A 16,020-nucleotide genomic window follows, 5' to 3' on the forward strand; every position below is an offset into this window, starting at 1 on the left:
TAAGTACTAACACTTATCGGAGATCATTTCAGATGTCTTTTCTCCTTAGTGTGGTATTAACACAAACCCAACTGCTGCACACTGAACTGTGGTTCTACAATTATGTAGAGATGGCAGCTCTTCCAAATGGCCAACTAATGAAGTGCACTTTGGGCCTGGTTCAGAGATGGACGGAAGTTTGAGGCTGCAAGCAAGCAGCATTGATTTTCCATCCGACCCCTAGGAGGGGCAATGCAGGAGACGTCTCAGTAGAAGAGACGTCTCCTGTGTATAGCTGCGATCCCAGCACTGCGACCAACATGGCAAACTGGAATCCATCCTCGCGACCATTGGTCGTAATATTCCCTGCAGAAGGCAAGCTGAGCAGGCCTCAGCTTGTGCAGCTGGTCAACTGAAGCAGGTGCAGCGAGGCCAGGAAGTTTGCGTGGTGACACGCAGACCCCCTGGCTCTCCCTTCACAGAACATGGAGGCAACATGTCCCCGTTTTTAGGAATGCAGCCCTCCCTCTGTCCCCTACCCAACCCCTTTACGGCAGCTGCAGAGGGGGAACTACGGCAGTCATCGCAAACACCGTCCTGCATATGCGCAGTACGGGCTTTGCGCAGCTGCAGACTCCCAATAATTGGGAATCTGCTTGCAGCTCTGCAAAAGCGCCAATCTCTAAATCAGGCCCTTTATTAACAGCACCTGGCTCCAATTAACGAATATTGATACAGATGCTGTAAAGGTGTACCTATTTATACACATGGCTTATCCGTTTGGTGCATAAATGGCAAAGTAAAATATGATCTGGTTTATTTGTGATAAGATTAGACCTATCAAAATCACTCATTTAAATAATGCAGCTAAAGCCATGACCCCAGCAAACTATAGCACCCGTCCATACAGGAATGGGTGCACATAATATACTGCATGGACATGGAAGATATTACATTGGCCTCTTCAGCAACTTTAGAGCAAAATAGTTCTATTGAACGGAAAAAAAGATAATTCTAAATGCTATATAAATTCTAATTACTGATTACATACTTGTACTATTGACAAATGCCCTGTTATTTGCATCCTAATGTAGATATGTTTCACAGTCAAAGTTGCATTACGGTCATTTTTTTGTAAAAACAAAGAAAAACAATGAAAACTATCAAATGTTTTTTTATTGCTTTTTTTGCCATGTTGGTTTCCATAAATAAAGGGTATTTAAAAAAGAAAAAGAAAATCAGTTTACCAAATTTGAGAACTTTGTGACAACTAGATGTTTGTTAGTTATGTCCTCATTTGCAAAAATACAGATTTGAAAGAGGGTAAATCTCTTTTCTAATAGGACTCTCTCTCTCTCTCTTCTATTTTCCTTTCCTTTATCCAAAATAGTTCAGCAGCATGGACTGACAATAATGCATCCATCGATTGATCCATTAATGTAGCAAGTTCCCCAGCTGAGATCACGTGGTTGCAAATAAAGTTAACAGGCCCTTTAGGAAAGAGACCACCTCATTTCCCCCCAGCTTGGACTCTCCATAAACACGATCCACAAATGAGATGGGGACCTGTCAAGAAAAAAAGGAAATACAGATCAAAGCATTATAGGCATGAAACAGCCCTCCTACACAGGGAATTTCCAGAATGTGCTCAGCATGTGATGATACCAGACAATGCATGTAGTACACTCACTCTCGCATGTCTCGCACACAGGTTAAACCATTATTTTATTTCTCTGAAGTACAGCTAGGACACTACTACTAATCATTCTATCTTTTAAAGAGACAAAAAATAAAATAAAATACTAGCCCCTAAAGGCCACATGTGGGGAAGTTCGCTGAGCGTGCGGGAGGGGGAAAGATGACAATATAGCACCAGCTGTGGTGGTACACACGGAGAGATCATGCTTAAAATCTAAGCAATCTTAGATTTTAGCCTGGGATCGCTCCGCGAGTACTCCCCTTAACTTCCCCAACGGCGACAGTGTTCAACCATGATGCCTGAAGCAGAATGCAAACACCTTAATAAGTGTTATTAGACTGTACCGCTCCAAGACAATCATGAAATCACAGTATAAATGAAGCACTTTCCTTGAAATGAAGACCCTATAATATGGTTAATAAACACACCCTGATTTGATTTGAAATAATCTAGTATGAACACCCAGGTTAAAAACCTTAAAAGGAAATTTCTAAATGAAAGTGCATATTCTGGGAACACTGCAGGACATGCCCGATACCGGGTGTAGTAGGGTATGCCGGCGGCCGGGCTCCTGGTGGCCAGCATACCGGCGCCGGAATCCTGACCACCGGCATACCGACAGCTGGGGGCGAGCGCAAATGAGCCCCTTGCGGGCTCGCTGCGCTCACCACGCTGCGGGCACGGTGGCACGCTACTCTATCTATTCTCCCTCCAGGGGGGTCGTGGACCCCCAAGAAGGAGAAAAGGTGTCGGTATGCCGGCTGTCGGGATTCCGGCGCCGGTATACTGTGCGCCAGGATCTCGACAGCCGGCAAACTGAAGACCACCCCTGATACCAGTGTATAGATAACAGTCATGGAAACTGGGGTGGGGGTTGCTGTAAGCAGATATTTCTTCTTATTTTCTATATAGTACTAGAAACAAAATTCTACTGTAGTTGGACTCCAATAAAGCTGCTGCAGGTTACACAATGTGTTTGCAGCTACCTAGGTTACAGATTTTTAAAATACCTGTATTTGTAGGTCTCCTAATAAAGTAGGGTTACCACCTGTAACACTGCATCATATTTTTGCAATACCATCAGGAAGTCGTTTGATTGGCTTAAAATTTCGACTATGTCCCTAAACATACAGCCAATATCATTAAGAACTATCTTCAGGAAGTGACCTGAGATCAGGGCCCTGATCTCAACATCATCAAGTCTGTCTGGGATTACATGAAGAGACAAGGAGTTTAGCAATCATACATCCACAGAAGATCGCGTTCCAAGATGTTTGGAACAACCTCCCTGCAGAGTTCCTTCAAAAACGGTATGCCAAGAACTGATGCTGTTTTGAAGGCAAAGGGTGGTCACACCAAATATTGATTTGATTTAGATTTCTCTTCTGTTCATTCACTTTGCATTTTGTTCACGGATAAAAACAAAAAACAAAACTATTAACACTTCTATTTTTTAAAGCTTTCTTACTGTGCAGCACTTTTTCCACACCTGCCTAAAACTTTTGCACAGTACTGTATACATTTGAGTTACTTCTTAAACTACCATTACATTAATTGTACTTATTACTAGAGATGTGCACCGGACATTTTTCAGGTTTTGTGTTTTGGTTTTGGATTCGGTTCCGCGGCCGTGTTTTGGATTCGGATGCGTTTTGGCAAAACCTCCCTTAAGAATTTGTCGGATTTGGGTGTTTTTTTCAAAAACCCCTCAAAAACAGCTTAAATCATAGAAGTTGGAGGTAATTTTGATCCTATAGTATTATTAACCTCAATAACCATAATTTCCACTCATTTCCAGTCTATTCTGAACACCTCACAATAATAAGAATTTACTCACCGGTAATTCTATTTCTCGTAGTCCGTAGTGGATGCTGGGAACTCCGTAAGGACCATGGGGAATAGCGGGCTCCGAAGGAGGCTGGGCACTCTAGAAAGATTTATGACTACCTGGTGTGCACTGGCTCCTCCCACTATGACCCTCCTCCAAGCCTCAGTTAGGACACTGTGCCCGGACGAGCTGACATAATAAGGAAGGATTTAGAATCCCGGGTAAGACTCTTACCAGCCACACCAATCACACCATACAACTCGTGATACTATATCCAGTTTGACAGTATGAAAAACAACTGAGCCTCTCAACAGATGGCTTAACAATAACCCTTTAGTTAACAATAACTATTTACAAGTGTTGCAGACAATCCGCACTTGGGATGGGCGCCCAGCATCCACTACGGACTACGAGAAATAGAATTACCGGTGAGTAAATTCTTATTTTCTCTGACGTCCTAGTGGATGCTGGGAACTCCGTAAGGACCATGGGAATTATACCAAAGCTCCCAAACGGGCGGGAGAGTGCGGATGACTCTGTAGCACCGAATGAGAGAACTCCAGGTCCTCCTCAGCCAGGGTATCAAATTTGTAGAATTTTGCAAACGTGTTTGCCCCTGACCAAGTAGCTGCTCGGCAAAGTTGTAAAGCCGAGACCCCTCGGGCAGCCGCCCAAGATGAGCCCACCTTCCTTGTGGAATGGGCATTTACAGATTTTGGCTGTGGTATGCCTGCCACAGAATGTGCAAGCTGAATTGTACTACAAATCCAGCGAGCAATAGACTGCTTAGAAGCAGGAGCACCCAGCTTGTTGGGTGCATACAGGATGAACAGCGAGTCAGATTTTCTGACTCCAGCCGTCCTGGAAACATATTTTCAGGGCCCTGACAACGTCTAGCAACTTGGAGTCCTCCAATTCACTAGTAGCCGCCGGCACCACAATAGGCTGGTTCAGGTGAAACGCTGACACCACCTTAGGGAGAAATTGGGGACGAGTCCTCAACTCTGCCCTATCCATATGGAAAATCAGATAAGGGCTTTTACATGATAAAGCCGCCAATTCTGACACTCGCCTGGCTGAAGCCAAGGCTAATAACATGACCACTTTCCACGTGAGATATTTCAGATCCACGGTTTTTAGTGGCTCAAACCAATGTGATTTTAAGAAACTCAACATCACGTTGAGATCCCAAGGTGCCACAGGAGGCACAAATGGGGGCTGAATATGCAGCACTCCTTTCACAAATGTCTGAACTTCAGGTACTGAAGCTAGTTCTTTTTGAAAGAAAATCGACAGAGCCGAGATCTGTACTTTAATGGAGCCTAGTTTTAGGCCCATATCCACTCCTGCTTGCAGGAAATGCAGAAATCGACCTAGTTGAAATTCCTCTGTTGGGGCCTTATTGGCCTCGCACCATGCAACATATTTCTGCCATATGCGGTGATAATGCGTTGCCGTAACATCTTTCCTGGCCTTAATAAGCGTAGGAATGACTTCTTCCGGAATACCCTTTTCCTTTAGGATCCGGTGTTCAACCGCCATGCCGTCAAACGCAGCCGCGGTAAGTCTTGGAACAGACAGGGCCCCTGCTGTAACAGGTCCTGTCTGAGCGGTAGAGGCCACGGGTCCTCTGAGAGCATCTCTTGAAGTTCCGGGTACCACGCTCGTCTTGGCCAATCCGGAACCACGAGAATCGTGTTTACTCCTCGCTTTCTTATTATTCTCAATACCATTGGAATGAGAGGCAGAGGAGGGAACACATAAACCGACTGGTACACCCACGGTGTCACTAGAGCGTCCACAGCTATCGCCTGAGGGTCCCTTGACCTGGCGCAATATCTTTTTAACTTTTTGTTGAGACGGGACGCCATCATGTCCACCTGTGGTTTTTCCCAACGGTTTACCAGCATCTGGAAGACTTCTGGGTGAAGTCCCCACTCTCCCGGGTGGAGGTCGTGTCTGCTGAGGAAGTCTGCTTCCCAGTTGTCCACTCCCGGAATGAACACTGCTGACAGTGCTAGTACATGATTCTCCGCCCATCGGAGAATTCTTGTGGCTTCTGCCATCGCCATCCTGCTTCTTGTGCCGCCCTGTCGATTTACATGAGCGACTGCCGTGATGTTGTCTGACTGGATCAGCACCGGCTGGTGTAGGAGCAGGGATCTTGCTTGACTTAGGGCATTGTAGATGGCCCTTAGTTCCAGAATATTTATGTGAAGGGAAGTCTCCTGACTCGACCATAGTCCTTGGAAGTTTCTTCCCTGTATGACTGCCCCCCAGCCTCGAAGGCTGGCATCCGTGGTCACTAGGACCCAGTCCTGTATGCCGAACCTGCGGCCCTCTAGAAGATGGGCACTCTGCAGCCACCACAGTAGAGACACCCTGGTTCTTGGAGACAGGGTTATTAAGCGATGCATCTGAAGATGCGATCCGGACCACTGGTCCAACAGGTCCACTGAAAGATTCTGGCATGGAACCTGCCGAAGGGAATTGCTTCGTAAGAAGCCACCATCTTTCCCAGGACCCGTGTGCAGCGATGCACTGATACCTGTTTTGGTTTCAGGAGGTCTCTGACTAGAGATGACAACTCCCTGGCTTTCTCCTCCGGGAGAAACACTTTCTTCTGGACTGTATCCAGAATCATACCCAGGAACAGTAGCCGTGTCGTCGGAACCAGCTGTGGCTTTGGGATATTCAGAATCCAGCCGTGCTGGTGCAGCACCTCCTGAGATAGTGCTACTCCCACCAACAACTGTTCCTTGGACCTCGCTTTTATTAGGAGATCGTCCAAGTACGGGATAATTAAAACTCCCTTTTTTCGAAGGAGTATCATCATTTCCGCCATAACCTTGGTAAATACCCTCGGTGCCGTGGACAGGCCAAACGGCAGCGTCTGGAATTGGTAATGGCAATCCTGTACCACAAATCTGAGGTACTCCTGGTGAGGATGGTAAATGGGGACATGCAAGTAAGCATCCTTGATGTCCAGGGATACCATGTAATCCCCCTCGTCCAGGCTTGCAATAACCGCCCTGAGCGATTCCATCTTGAACTTGAATTTTTTTATGTACGTGTTCAAGGATTTTAAATTTAAAATGGGTCTCACCGAACCGTCCGGTTTCGGTACCACAAATAGTGTGGAATAATAACCCCGGCCTTGTTGAAGTAGGGGTACCTTGATTATCACCTGCTGGGGATACAGCTTGTGAATTGCCGCTAGCACCGCCTCCCTGTCTGAGGGAGCAATCGGCAAGGCAGATTTTAGGAACCGGTGGGGACGCCTCGAATTCCAGTTTGTACCCCTGAGATACTATTTGCAGGATCCAGGGATCCACCTGTGAGCGAGCCCACTGATCGCTGAAATTCTTGAGGCGACCCCCCACCGTACCTGGCTCCGCCTGTGGAGCCCCACCGTCATGCGGCGGACTTGGAAGAAGAAGAAGCGGGGGAGGACTTTTGCTCCTGGGAACCTGCTGTTTGTTGCAGCCTTTTTCCCCTACCTCTGCCTCTGGACAGAAAAGACCCGCCTTTTCCACGCCTGTTTTTCTGGGTCCGAAAGGACTGAACCTGATAAAACGGCGCCTTCTTAGGCTGTGAGGGGACATGGGGTAAAAATGCTGACTTCCCAGACGTTGCTGTGGAAACTAGGTCCGAGAGACCATCCCCAAATAATTCCTCACCCTTATATGGCAACACTTCCATGTGCTTTTTAGAATCTGCATCTCCTGTCCACTGGCGAGTCCATAAGCCTCTCCTAGCAGAAATGGACAATGCACTTACTTTAGATGCCAGTCGGCAGATTTCCCTCTGTGCATCTCTCATATATAAGACTGAGTCTTTTATATGGTCTATGGTTAACAGGATCGTGTCTCTGTCTAATGTGTCAATATTTTCTGACAGTTTATCTGACCACGCAGCGGCAGCACTGCACATCCAAGCTGACGCAATAGCTGGCCTAAGTATAATGCCTGAGTGTGTATATACAGACTTCAGGATCGCCTCCTGCTTTCTATCAGCAGGTTCCTTGAGGGCGGCCGTATCCGGAGACGGTAGTGCCACCTTTTTAGACAAACGTGTGAGCGCTTTATCCACCCTGGGGGGTGTTTCCCAACGTGACCTATCCTCTGGCGGGAAAGGGAACGCCATTAGTACCTTCTTAGGAATTACCAATTTTTTATCAGGGAAAGCCCACGCTTCTTCACACACTTCATTTAATTCATCTGATGGGGGAAAAACTACGGGTAGTTTTTTTCTCTCCAAACATAATACCCTTTTTAGTGGTACCTGTAGTTATATCAGAAATGTGTAACACCTCTTTCATTGCCTCAATCATGCAGTGAATGGCCTTAGTGGGCATCAGGTTAGACTCATCGTCGTCGACACTGGTGTCAGTATCAGTGTCGACATCTGGGTCTGCTTGCGGTAGCGGGCGTTTTAGAGCCCCTGACGACCCATGCGACGCCTGGGCAGGCACGAGCTGAGAAGTCGGCTGTCCCACATTTGGCATGTCGTCAATTTTCTTATGTAAGGAGTCTATACGTGCACTCATTACTTTCCATAAGCTCATCCACTCAGGTGTCTGCCCCGCAGGGGGTGACATCCCTTCTAAAGGCATCTGCTCCGCCTCCACATCATTATCCTCATCAAACATGTCGACACAGCCGTACCGACACACCGCACACACACAAGGAATGCTCCGAATGAGGACAGGACCCACAAAAGCCCTTTGGGGGGACAGAGTGAGAGTATGCCAGCACACACCAGAGCGCTATATAATGCAGGGACTAACTGAGTTATGTCCCCTATAGCTGCTTTTTCTATATATTATATACTGCGCCTAAATTTAGTGCCCCCCCCCTCTCTGTTTTTACCCTGTTCTGTAGTGTAGACTGCAGGGGAGAGCCAGGGAGCTTCCTTCCAGCGGATCTGTGAAGGAGAAATGGCGCCAGTGTGCTGTGAGAGATAGCTCCGCCCCTTTTCCGGAGACTATTCTCCCGCTTTTTTCCATATTCTGGCAGGGGTATTTTCCACATATATAGCCTCTGGGACTATATATTGTGGAATTTTTGCCAGCCAAGGTGTTATTATTGCTTCTCAGGGCGCCCCCCCCCCCCCCAGCGCCCTGCACCCTCAGTGACCGGAGTATGAAGTGTGTATGAGGAGCAATAGCGCACAGCTGCAGTGCTGTGCGCTACCTTGGTGAAGACTGATGTCTTCTGCCGCCGTTTTTCCGGACCTCTTCTTGCTTCTGGCTCTGTAAGGGGAACGGCGGCGCGGCTCCGGGACCGAACACCAAGGACTGGGCCTACGGTCGATCCCTCTGGAGCTAATGGTGTCCAGTAGCCTAAGAAGCCCAATCCGGCTGCAAGCAGGCGAGTTCGCTTCTTCTCCCCTTAGTCCCTCGCTGCAGTGAGCCTGTTGCCAGCAGGTCTCACTGAAAATAAAAAACCTAAATCTATACTTTCTTTCTAAGGGCTCAGGAGAGCCCCTAGTGTGCATCCAACCTCGGCCGGGCACAAAATCTAACTGAGGCTTGGAGGAGGGTCATAGTGGGAGGAGCCAGTGCACACCAGGTAGTCATAAATCTTTCTAGAGTGCCCAGCCTCCTTCGGAGCCCGCTATTCCCCATGGTCCTTACGGAGTTCCCAGCATCCACTAGGACGTCAGAGAAAATAGGATTTTAATACCTACCGGTAAATCCTTTTCTCTTAGTCCCTAGAGGATGCTTCAAGAACCATGGGGTATAGACGGGATCCGCAGGAGACGTGGGCACTTTAAGACTTTAAAAGGGGTGTGAACTGGCTCCTCCCTCTATGCCCCTCCTCCAGACTCCAGTTATAGGAACTGTGCCCAGGGAGACGGATATTTAGAGGAAAAGGATTTATTTAATTTATTTTTAAAACTAAAGGTGAGATGCATACCAGCTCACACCTCAAACACGCCGTACAACATGGCATTCAACAACAACGCATGCAACGGCATGACCAACATCAGCCACAGACTGGTTATGGTTACACTCATGTTGAGTTAAGTAGTCAAACTGCAGATACAACCCGCACTGGGACGGGCGCCCAGCATCCTCTACGGACTAAGAGAAAAGGATTTACCAGTAGGTATTAAAAACCTATTTTCTCATACGTCCTAGAGGATGCTGGGGACGCTTCAAGAACCATGGGGTTTATACCAAAGCTCTAGAACGGGCGGGAGAGTGCGAATGACTCTGCAGCACCGACTGACCAAACAAGAGGTCCTCCTCAGCTAGGGTATCAAACCTGTAAAACTTTGCAAAGGTGTTTGAACCCGACCAAGTAGCAGCTCGGCAAAGCTGTAATGCCGAGACCCCTCGGGCAGCCACCCAGGAAGAGCCCACCTTTCTGGTAGAATGGGCTTTCACCGATTTCGGTAACGGCAATCCTGCCGTAGAATGAGCCTGCTGAGTCGTATTACAGATCCAGCGTGCAATGGCCTGCTTGGAAGCAGGAGCCCCAACCTGGTTGGGAGCCCACAGGACAAACAGAGCCTCTGTTTTCCAAATCTGCGCCGTTCTGGCGACATAGATTTTCAAAGCTCTGACCACATCGAGAGACTTCGATTCCGCCAAGGCGTCAGTAGCCACTGACACTACAATACGCTGGTTTACATGAAATGATGAAACCACTTTTGGCAGAAATTGCTGACGAGTTCTTAACTCCGCCCTATCAGCATGGAAGATTAAATAGGGGCTTTTGTGAGACAAAGCCGCCAACTCAGATACCCGCCTTGCGGATGCCAAGGCCAACAACATGACTACTTTCCAAGTAAGGAATTTTAACTCAACCTTACGTAAAGGTTCAAACCAATGAGATTGCAGGAACTGCAACACCACATTAAGATCCCACGGTGCCACAGGAGGCACAAATGGAGGTTGGATGTGCAGCACGCCTTTCACGAAGGTCTGAACTTCTGGAAGGGAGGCCAATTCTTTCTGAAAGAAGATTGATAAGGGCGAAATTTGTACTTTAATAGAGCCTAACTTTAGGCCCGCATCCACACCTGCTTGCAAAAAAATGGAGCAAACGCACCAGCTGAAATTCTTCCGTAGGAGCCTTCCTGGATTCACACCAAGACACATATTTCCTCCAAATACGGTGGTAATGCTTTGCTGTTACTTATTTTCTAGCCTGAAGAAGTGTGGAAATGACTTCACTGGGAATACCCTTTCGGGCTAGGATTTGGCGTTTAACCGCCATGCCGTCAAACGCAGCCGCGGTAAGTCTTGATACACGCACGGTCCTTGTTGTAACAGGTCCTCCCGTAGCGGAAGAGGCCAGGGATCTTCTATGAGCAACTCCTGAAGATCTGGACACCAGGCACTCCTTGGCCAGTCTGGAACAATGAGTATCGCCTGAACCCTTGTTCTTATAATCTTTATCACCTTTGGAATGAGTGGAAGTGGAGGGAACACATAGACCGACGGAAACACCCACGGTGTCACTAGGGCGTCCACCGCTATTGCTTGAGGGTCCCTCGACCTGGAACAATATCTCTGAAGTTTCTTGTTGAGGCGGGACGCCATCATGTCTATTTGAGGAATTCCTCAAGAGGTCGTTGCAGAAGTGACAAGTCGTTGGGGAAGACCCCACTCTGCTAGATTGAGATCGTGTCTGCTGAGGAAGTATGCTTCCCAGTTGTCCACTCCTGCTGATAGAGCGCTTGCATGTCTCTCCGCCCAGCGAAGAACTTTTGTGGCCTTGGCCATCATCGCTCTGCTCCTTGTGCCGCCCTGGTGGTTTATGTACGCCACTGCTGTTATGTTGTCCGACTGAATCAAGACGGGCAGACCGCGAAGAAGATGTTCCGCTTGCAGAATGCCGTTGTAAATGGCCCTTAATTCCAGAATGTTTATGTGCACACAAGCTTCCTGGCTTGAGCACAGGAGGGAGATCCTGGTCCTGGAAGATAGGATTATTTTCCGGTGCATGTCCAGGTGAGACCCGGACCACTTGTCCAACAGGTCCCACTGAAACACCCTGGCATGGAACCTGCCATACTGAATGGCCTCGTAGAATGGCCTCGTAGGCCGCCACCATCTTCCCCAGCAACCGAGTGCATTGAAGAATCGACACTCTTGCAGGTTTCAGAATCTGTTTTACCATGTTCTGTATTTCCAGAGCCTTTTCCACTGGAAGAAAAACTCTAATTCTGTATCCAGAATCATACCCAGGAACGACAGCCGTGTCATCGGAACCAACTGTGATTTTGGCAAGTTTAGGAGCCAACCATGTTGTTGCAGAATCCTCAGCGATAGCGCAATGTTTTTCAGCAATTGTTCCTTGGATCTCGCCTTTATGAGGAGATCGTCCAAGTACGGGATAATTGTGATTCCTTGCTTGCGCAGGAGAACCATAATTTCCGCCATAACCTTGGTGAAAATCCTTGGAGCCGTGGACAGACCAAATGGCAACGTCTGAAATTGGTAATGACAATCCTGAACAGCAAACCTCAGGTATGCCTGATGTGGAGGATATATGGGGACGTGTAAGTAGGCATCCTTTATGTCGACCGACACCATAAAATCCCCCTCCTCCAGACTGGAAATCACTGCTCGGAGAGATTCCATCTTGACTTTGAATTTTTTTTTAGAAAGAAATTGAGGGATTTTAGGTTCAGAATCGGTCTGACCGAGCCATCCGGCTTCGGGACCACGAATAAAAACCCTCCCCCTGTTGTGACGTGGGTACCGTGACAATGACTTGATTTTGACACAGCTTTAGTATTGCAGCGCATACTACCTCCCTTTCTGGAAGAGAAGCTGGCAAGGCCGATTTGAAAAAAAAATCGGTGAGGGGGCACGTCTTGAAACTAGAAATAGTAACACAAGGGTACAAATTACAATATCCAAGGATCCAGGTCCGAGTGAACCCAGACCTGACTGAAGAGTTTGAGACGAGCCCCCACCGGTGCAAACTCCCGCAGAGGAGCCCCAGCGTCATACGGTGGATTTGGTAGAAGCCGGGGAGGACTTCTGCTCTTGGGAACTTGCCACAGCCTGTGACCTTTTTCCCTTTCCTCTTCCTCTCGCAGCAAGGAAGGAGGACCCTCGTCCTTTTTTGTATTTATTGGGCCGAAAGGACTGCATCTGATAGTGGTGCGTTTTCTTTTGTTGTGCAGGAACATAAGGTTAAAATTATGACTTACCCGCGGTAGCCGTAGATACCAGGTCAGTGAGGCCGTCACCAAACAAGACACTACCGTTAAATGGTAGAGACTCCATGGTCTTCTTAGAGTCAGCATCAGCATTCCATTGATGAATCCACAATGCCCTCCTAGCTGAGACTGCCATGGCATTGACCCTTGATCCCAAAAGGCCAATATCCCTTGCAGCTTCCTTTAAATATGCTGCAGCATCCCTGATATGACCCAGAGTAAAAAGCACGCTATCCCTGTCTAGGGTATCTATCTCAGATGACAAGTTATCTGCCCACTTTTCAATAGAGCTACTCACCCATGCCGAAGCAACGGCAGGCCTGAGTAGCGAACCTGTAGTGACATAAATGGATTTTAGTGTATTTTCCTGCTTACGATCCGCAGGATCCTTTAGGGCTGCCGTGTCCGGAGACGGAAGCGCCACCTTTTTGGACAGACTCGATACAGCTTTGTCCACCGTGGGGGATGACTCCCACTTTTCCCTGTCCCCAGAGGGGAACAGATATGCCACTGGAATTCTTTTGGGGACCTGTACCTTCTTGTCAGGATTTTCCCAAGGCTTTTCAAAGAGAGCGTTCAGTTCATGAGAGGGAGGAAACGTTACCTCAGGTTTCTTTCCTTTAAACATACAGACCCTTGTATCAGGAACAGCAGGGTCCTCCGTGATATGCAATACTTCTTTTATCGCCACAATCATGTACTGAATGCTCTTAGCCAGTTTAGGATTCAATCTGGCATCACTATAGTCGACACTGGAATCAGAGTCCGTGTCGGTATCTGTATCTGCTATCTGGGTAAATGCACGTTTCTGTGACCCCGAAGGGGTCTGAGCTTGTGAAAATGCATCCTTCATGGATTTCCTCCATGTCTGGTTCCTAGACTCAGATTGATCTAATCTCTTAGTCAACCGAGCCAACATTTGCATTCAAAACACTCAACATATTTACCCAATCAGCTGTCGGCAGTGCCGACACGGTCACTCCCACAGCCTTTTCTGTCCCCACTCCAGCCTCCTCCTGAAAGAGCACTCAGCCTCAGACATATCGACACATGCATACCGACACCCACAACCACACTGGGGCTACAGGGGACAGACCCACAGCAAAGCCTGTTACAGAAACACAGAGGGAGTTCTGCCAGCTCACAATCCAGCACCTATCCCGGTTCTGAAGCGAGTAATATACTGCCCAGACCTGTTAGCGCCTTTATATTCAATAAAATAGTACCAAATCACTAGTGCCCCTCCCCCCCGTTTTGCACCCTGTTACTTGCACAGTAGTGTGGGAGGCCAGGCTCAGCGTTTCTGCAGCTTCTGTGAAATGGCGCTGGTCAGAGCTGTGAGGACTAAGCCATGACCCCTTAATGGCGCGCTTCAGTCCCGCTTAATTTTACATATTTATACTGGCGGGGGTCTGTATGTAGTGCCCAGGCACTGTATACACTTGTGCCAGTCGCTAATGAGGATTTATGCTGCCCAGGGCGGCCCCCCTGCGCCCTGCAGTGCAGTTTGTATGTGGGGAGCATGGCGCGCAGCGCGGCCGCTGGGCGTTACCTCAAAAGCAGTCACTGAAGTCTTCTGATCTTCTTCTACTCACCCGGCTTCTGACTTCTGGCTCTGCAAGGGGGTTGACAGCGCGGCTCCGGGAACGAGCATCTAGGCGTACCTAGCGATCAGACTCTCTGGAGCCAATGGTGTCCAGTAGCCTAAGAAACAGAGCCCTGAAACTCACAGAATTAGGTCTGCTTCTCTCCCCTCAGTCCCACGATGCAGGGAGCCTGTTGCCAGCAGGTCTCCCTGAAAATAATAAACCTAACAAAAGTCTTTTTTTCTGAGACACTCTGGAGAGCTCCTCAGTGTGCATCCAGTCTCACTGGGCACAGAATCTAATTGGAGTCTGGAGGAGGGGCATAGAGGGAGGAACCAGTTCACACCCCTTTTAAAGTCTTAAAGTGCCCATGTCTCCTGCAGATCCCGTCTATACCCCATGGTTCTTGAAGCAACCCCAGCATCCTCTAGGACATATGAGAAATTATTTTTAGTCCTAAAATTTGCACCGAGGTCGCTAGATGACTAAGCTAAGCGACCCAAATGTGCGGCACAAACACCTGGCCCATCTAGGAGTGTCACTGCAGTGTCAGACAGGATGCCACTTTAAAAATAGTCCACAAACAGCACATGATGCAAAGAAAAAAAAAGAGGTGCACCAAGGTCGCTGGATGGCGGTCGCTGGATGGCTAAGCTAAGCGACACAAACACCTCAATATCACAGGAATTGTTTGTTCTAATCAATGGTATTATTTATTGGTCCAAATCACTGGAAGAAAAAGGACAAAATCACTGGAATCAAATGGCAGTAATGTCGGGAATCAAATGGCAGTACCACTGGACATATACAGAAGTGTCAGACACGATGGCACTTTAATTTTTTTTTTAATTTTTTATATGACAGGGACAAACCCACTGTCCTAACAATTGCCAGGGCTGATTAAACAAACAGCCAGGGGGAAACTCCTGAATCCAGTTTCTAACCCTGGGTAATAATTTTTATTACCCGGGATATAATTATAATAACTAAGGCTCCCCCGTAGTGATGTAGATGAGATTCCCCCCTTCCCCCCCCCCCCAGTGGACCCCCACATGGGAGTCCTTCCGCGTCACGCTGAGGACGCTAAGGGAGTAGAATCCAACCTCTGAACCCGTGCACCTGTGGGGTACAGACTTTCTGCTCTTTCTATGGCCTAGCCTCGTGCAGAAGTAGGCCCTCACGAATTTTCTCGATCTGGCAGCCCAAGGGGACTGCATCAGAGAAGCAGAGTTACGTCTTCTCACAGGTGGTGCTGCGGAAGGATTTGTATTCAGAGTGTCCCCAAGCGGTGTCTCACCTGCGAAGGGGAGGTACCTCTTGGATTCGGCGTCTGCGTTCCATTGGTGGATCCAGAGACCTCTGCGAGCCGCTACTGCCATGGAGGATGCTCTAGAATTCATCAGCCAAATGTCCCTCATGGCTTTCACCATGAATTTAGCCGAATCCTTTATGTGACCTAGAATCAAGACAACATCGTCCCTATGGATTGTATCAAGGTCTTCTATTAAATTGTCTGACCATTTTAACATAGCCCTAGCTACCCAAGTGCATGCAATAGTGGGCCTAAGGGTGGCTCCAGTAGCCGTGTAAATGGATTTTAGAGTTGTCTCTATCTTGCGGTCAGTCGGCTCCTTTAACGAGGCCGAGCCTGGTACAGGTAATGTAATTATCCCTGATGGCCTGGACACCGAAATGTCTATTATGGGAGGAATCTCCCATCTCCTTCTATCCTCCTCAGGAAA

General features: G+C 48.1%; 1 protein-coding gene across 1 annotated transcript in view; it reads right to left on the reverse strand.

Moving 5' to 3' along the window:
* Window positions 1–1,137: 1,137 nt before the first annotated feature.
* DPM1 (dolichyl-phosphate mannosyltransferase subunit 1, catalytic) overlaps window positions 1,138–16,020 on the reverse strand; it is a 121,076-nt gene continuing 106,193 nt past the window's right edge. Inside the window, exon 9 of the mRNA XM_063958964.1 lies at window positions 1,138–1,545. Coding sequence (XP_063815034.1) covers window positions 1,441–1,545 — 105 coding nt within the window. The 3' untranslated portion in view covers window positions 1,138–1,440. The remainder of the gene's footprint in view (window positions 1,546–16,020) is intronic.

The sequence above is a fragment of the Pseudophryne corroboree genome, chromosome 3 (genome assembly GCF_028390025.1).
Source record: "Pseudophryne corroboree isolate aPseCor3 chromosome 3, aPseCor3.hap2, whole genome shotgun sequence".
Lineage (NCBI taxonomy): Eukaryota > Metazoa > Chordata > Amphibia > Anura > Myobatrachidae > Pseudophryne > Pseudophryne corroboree.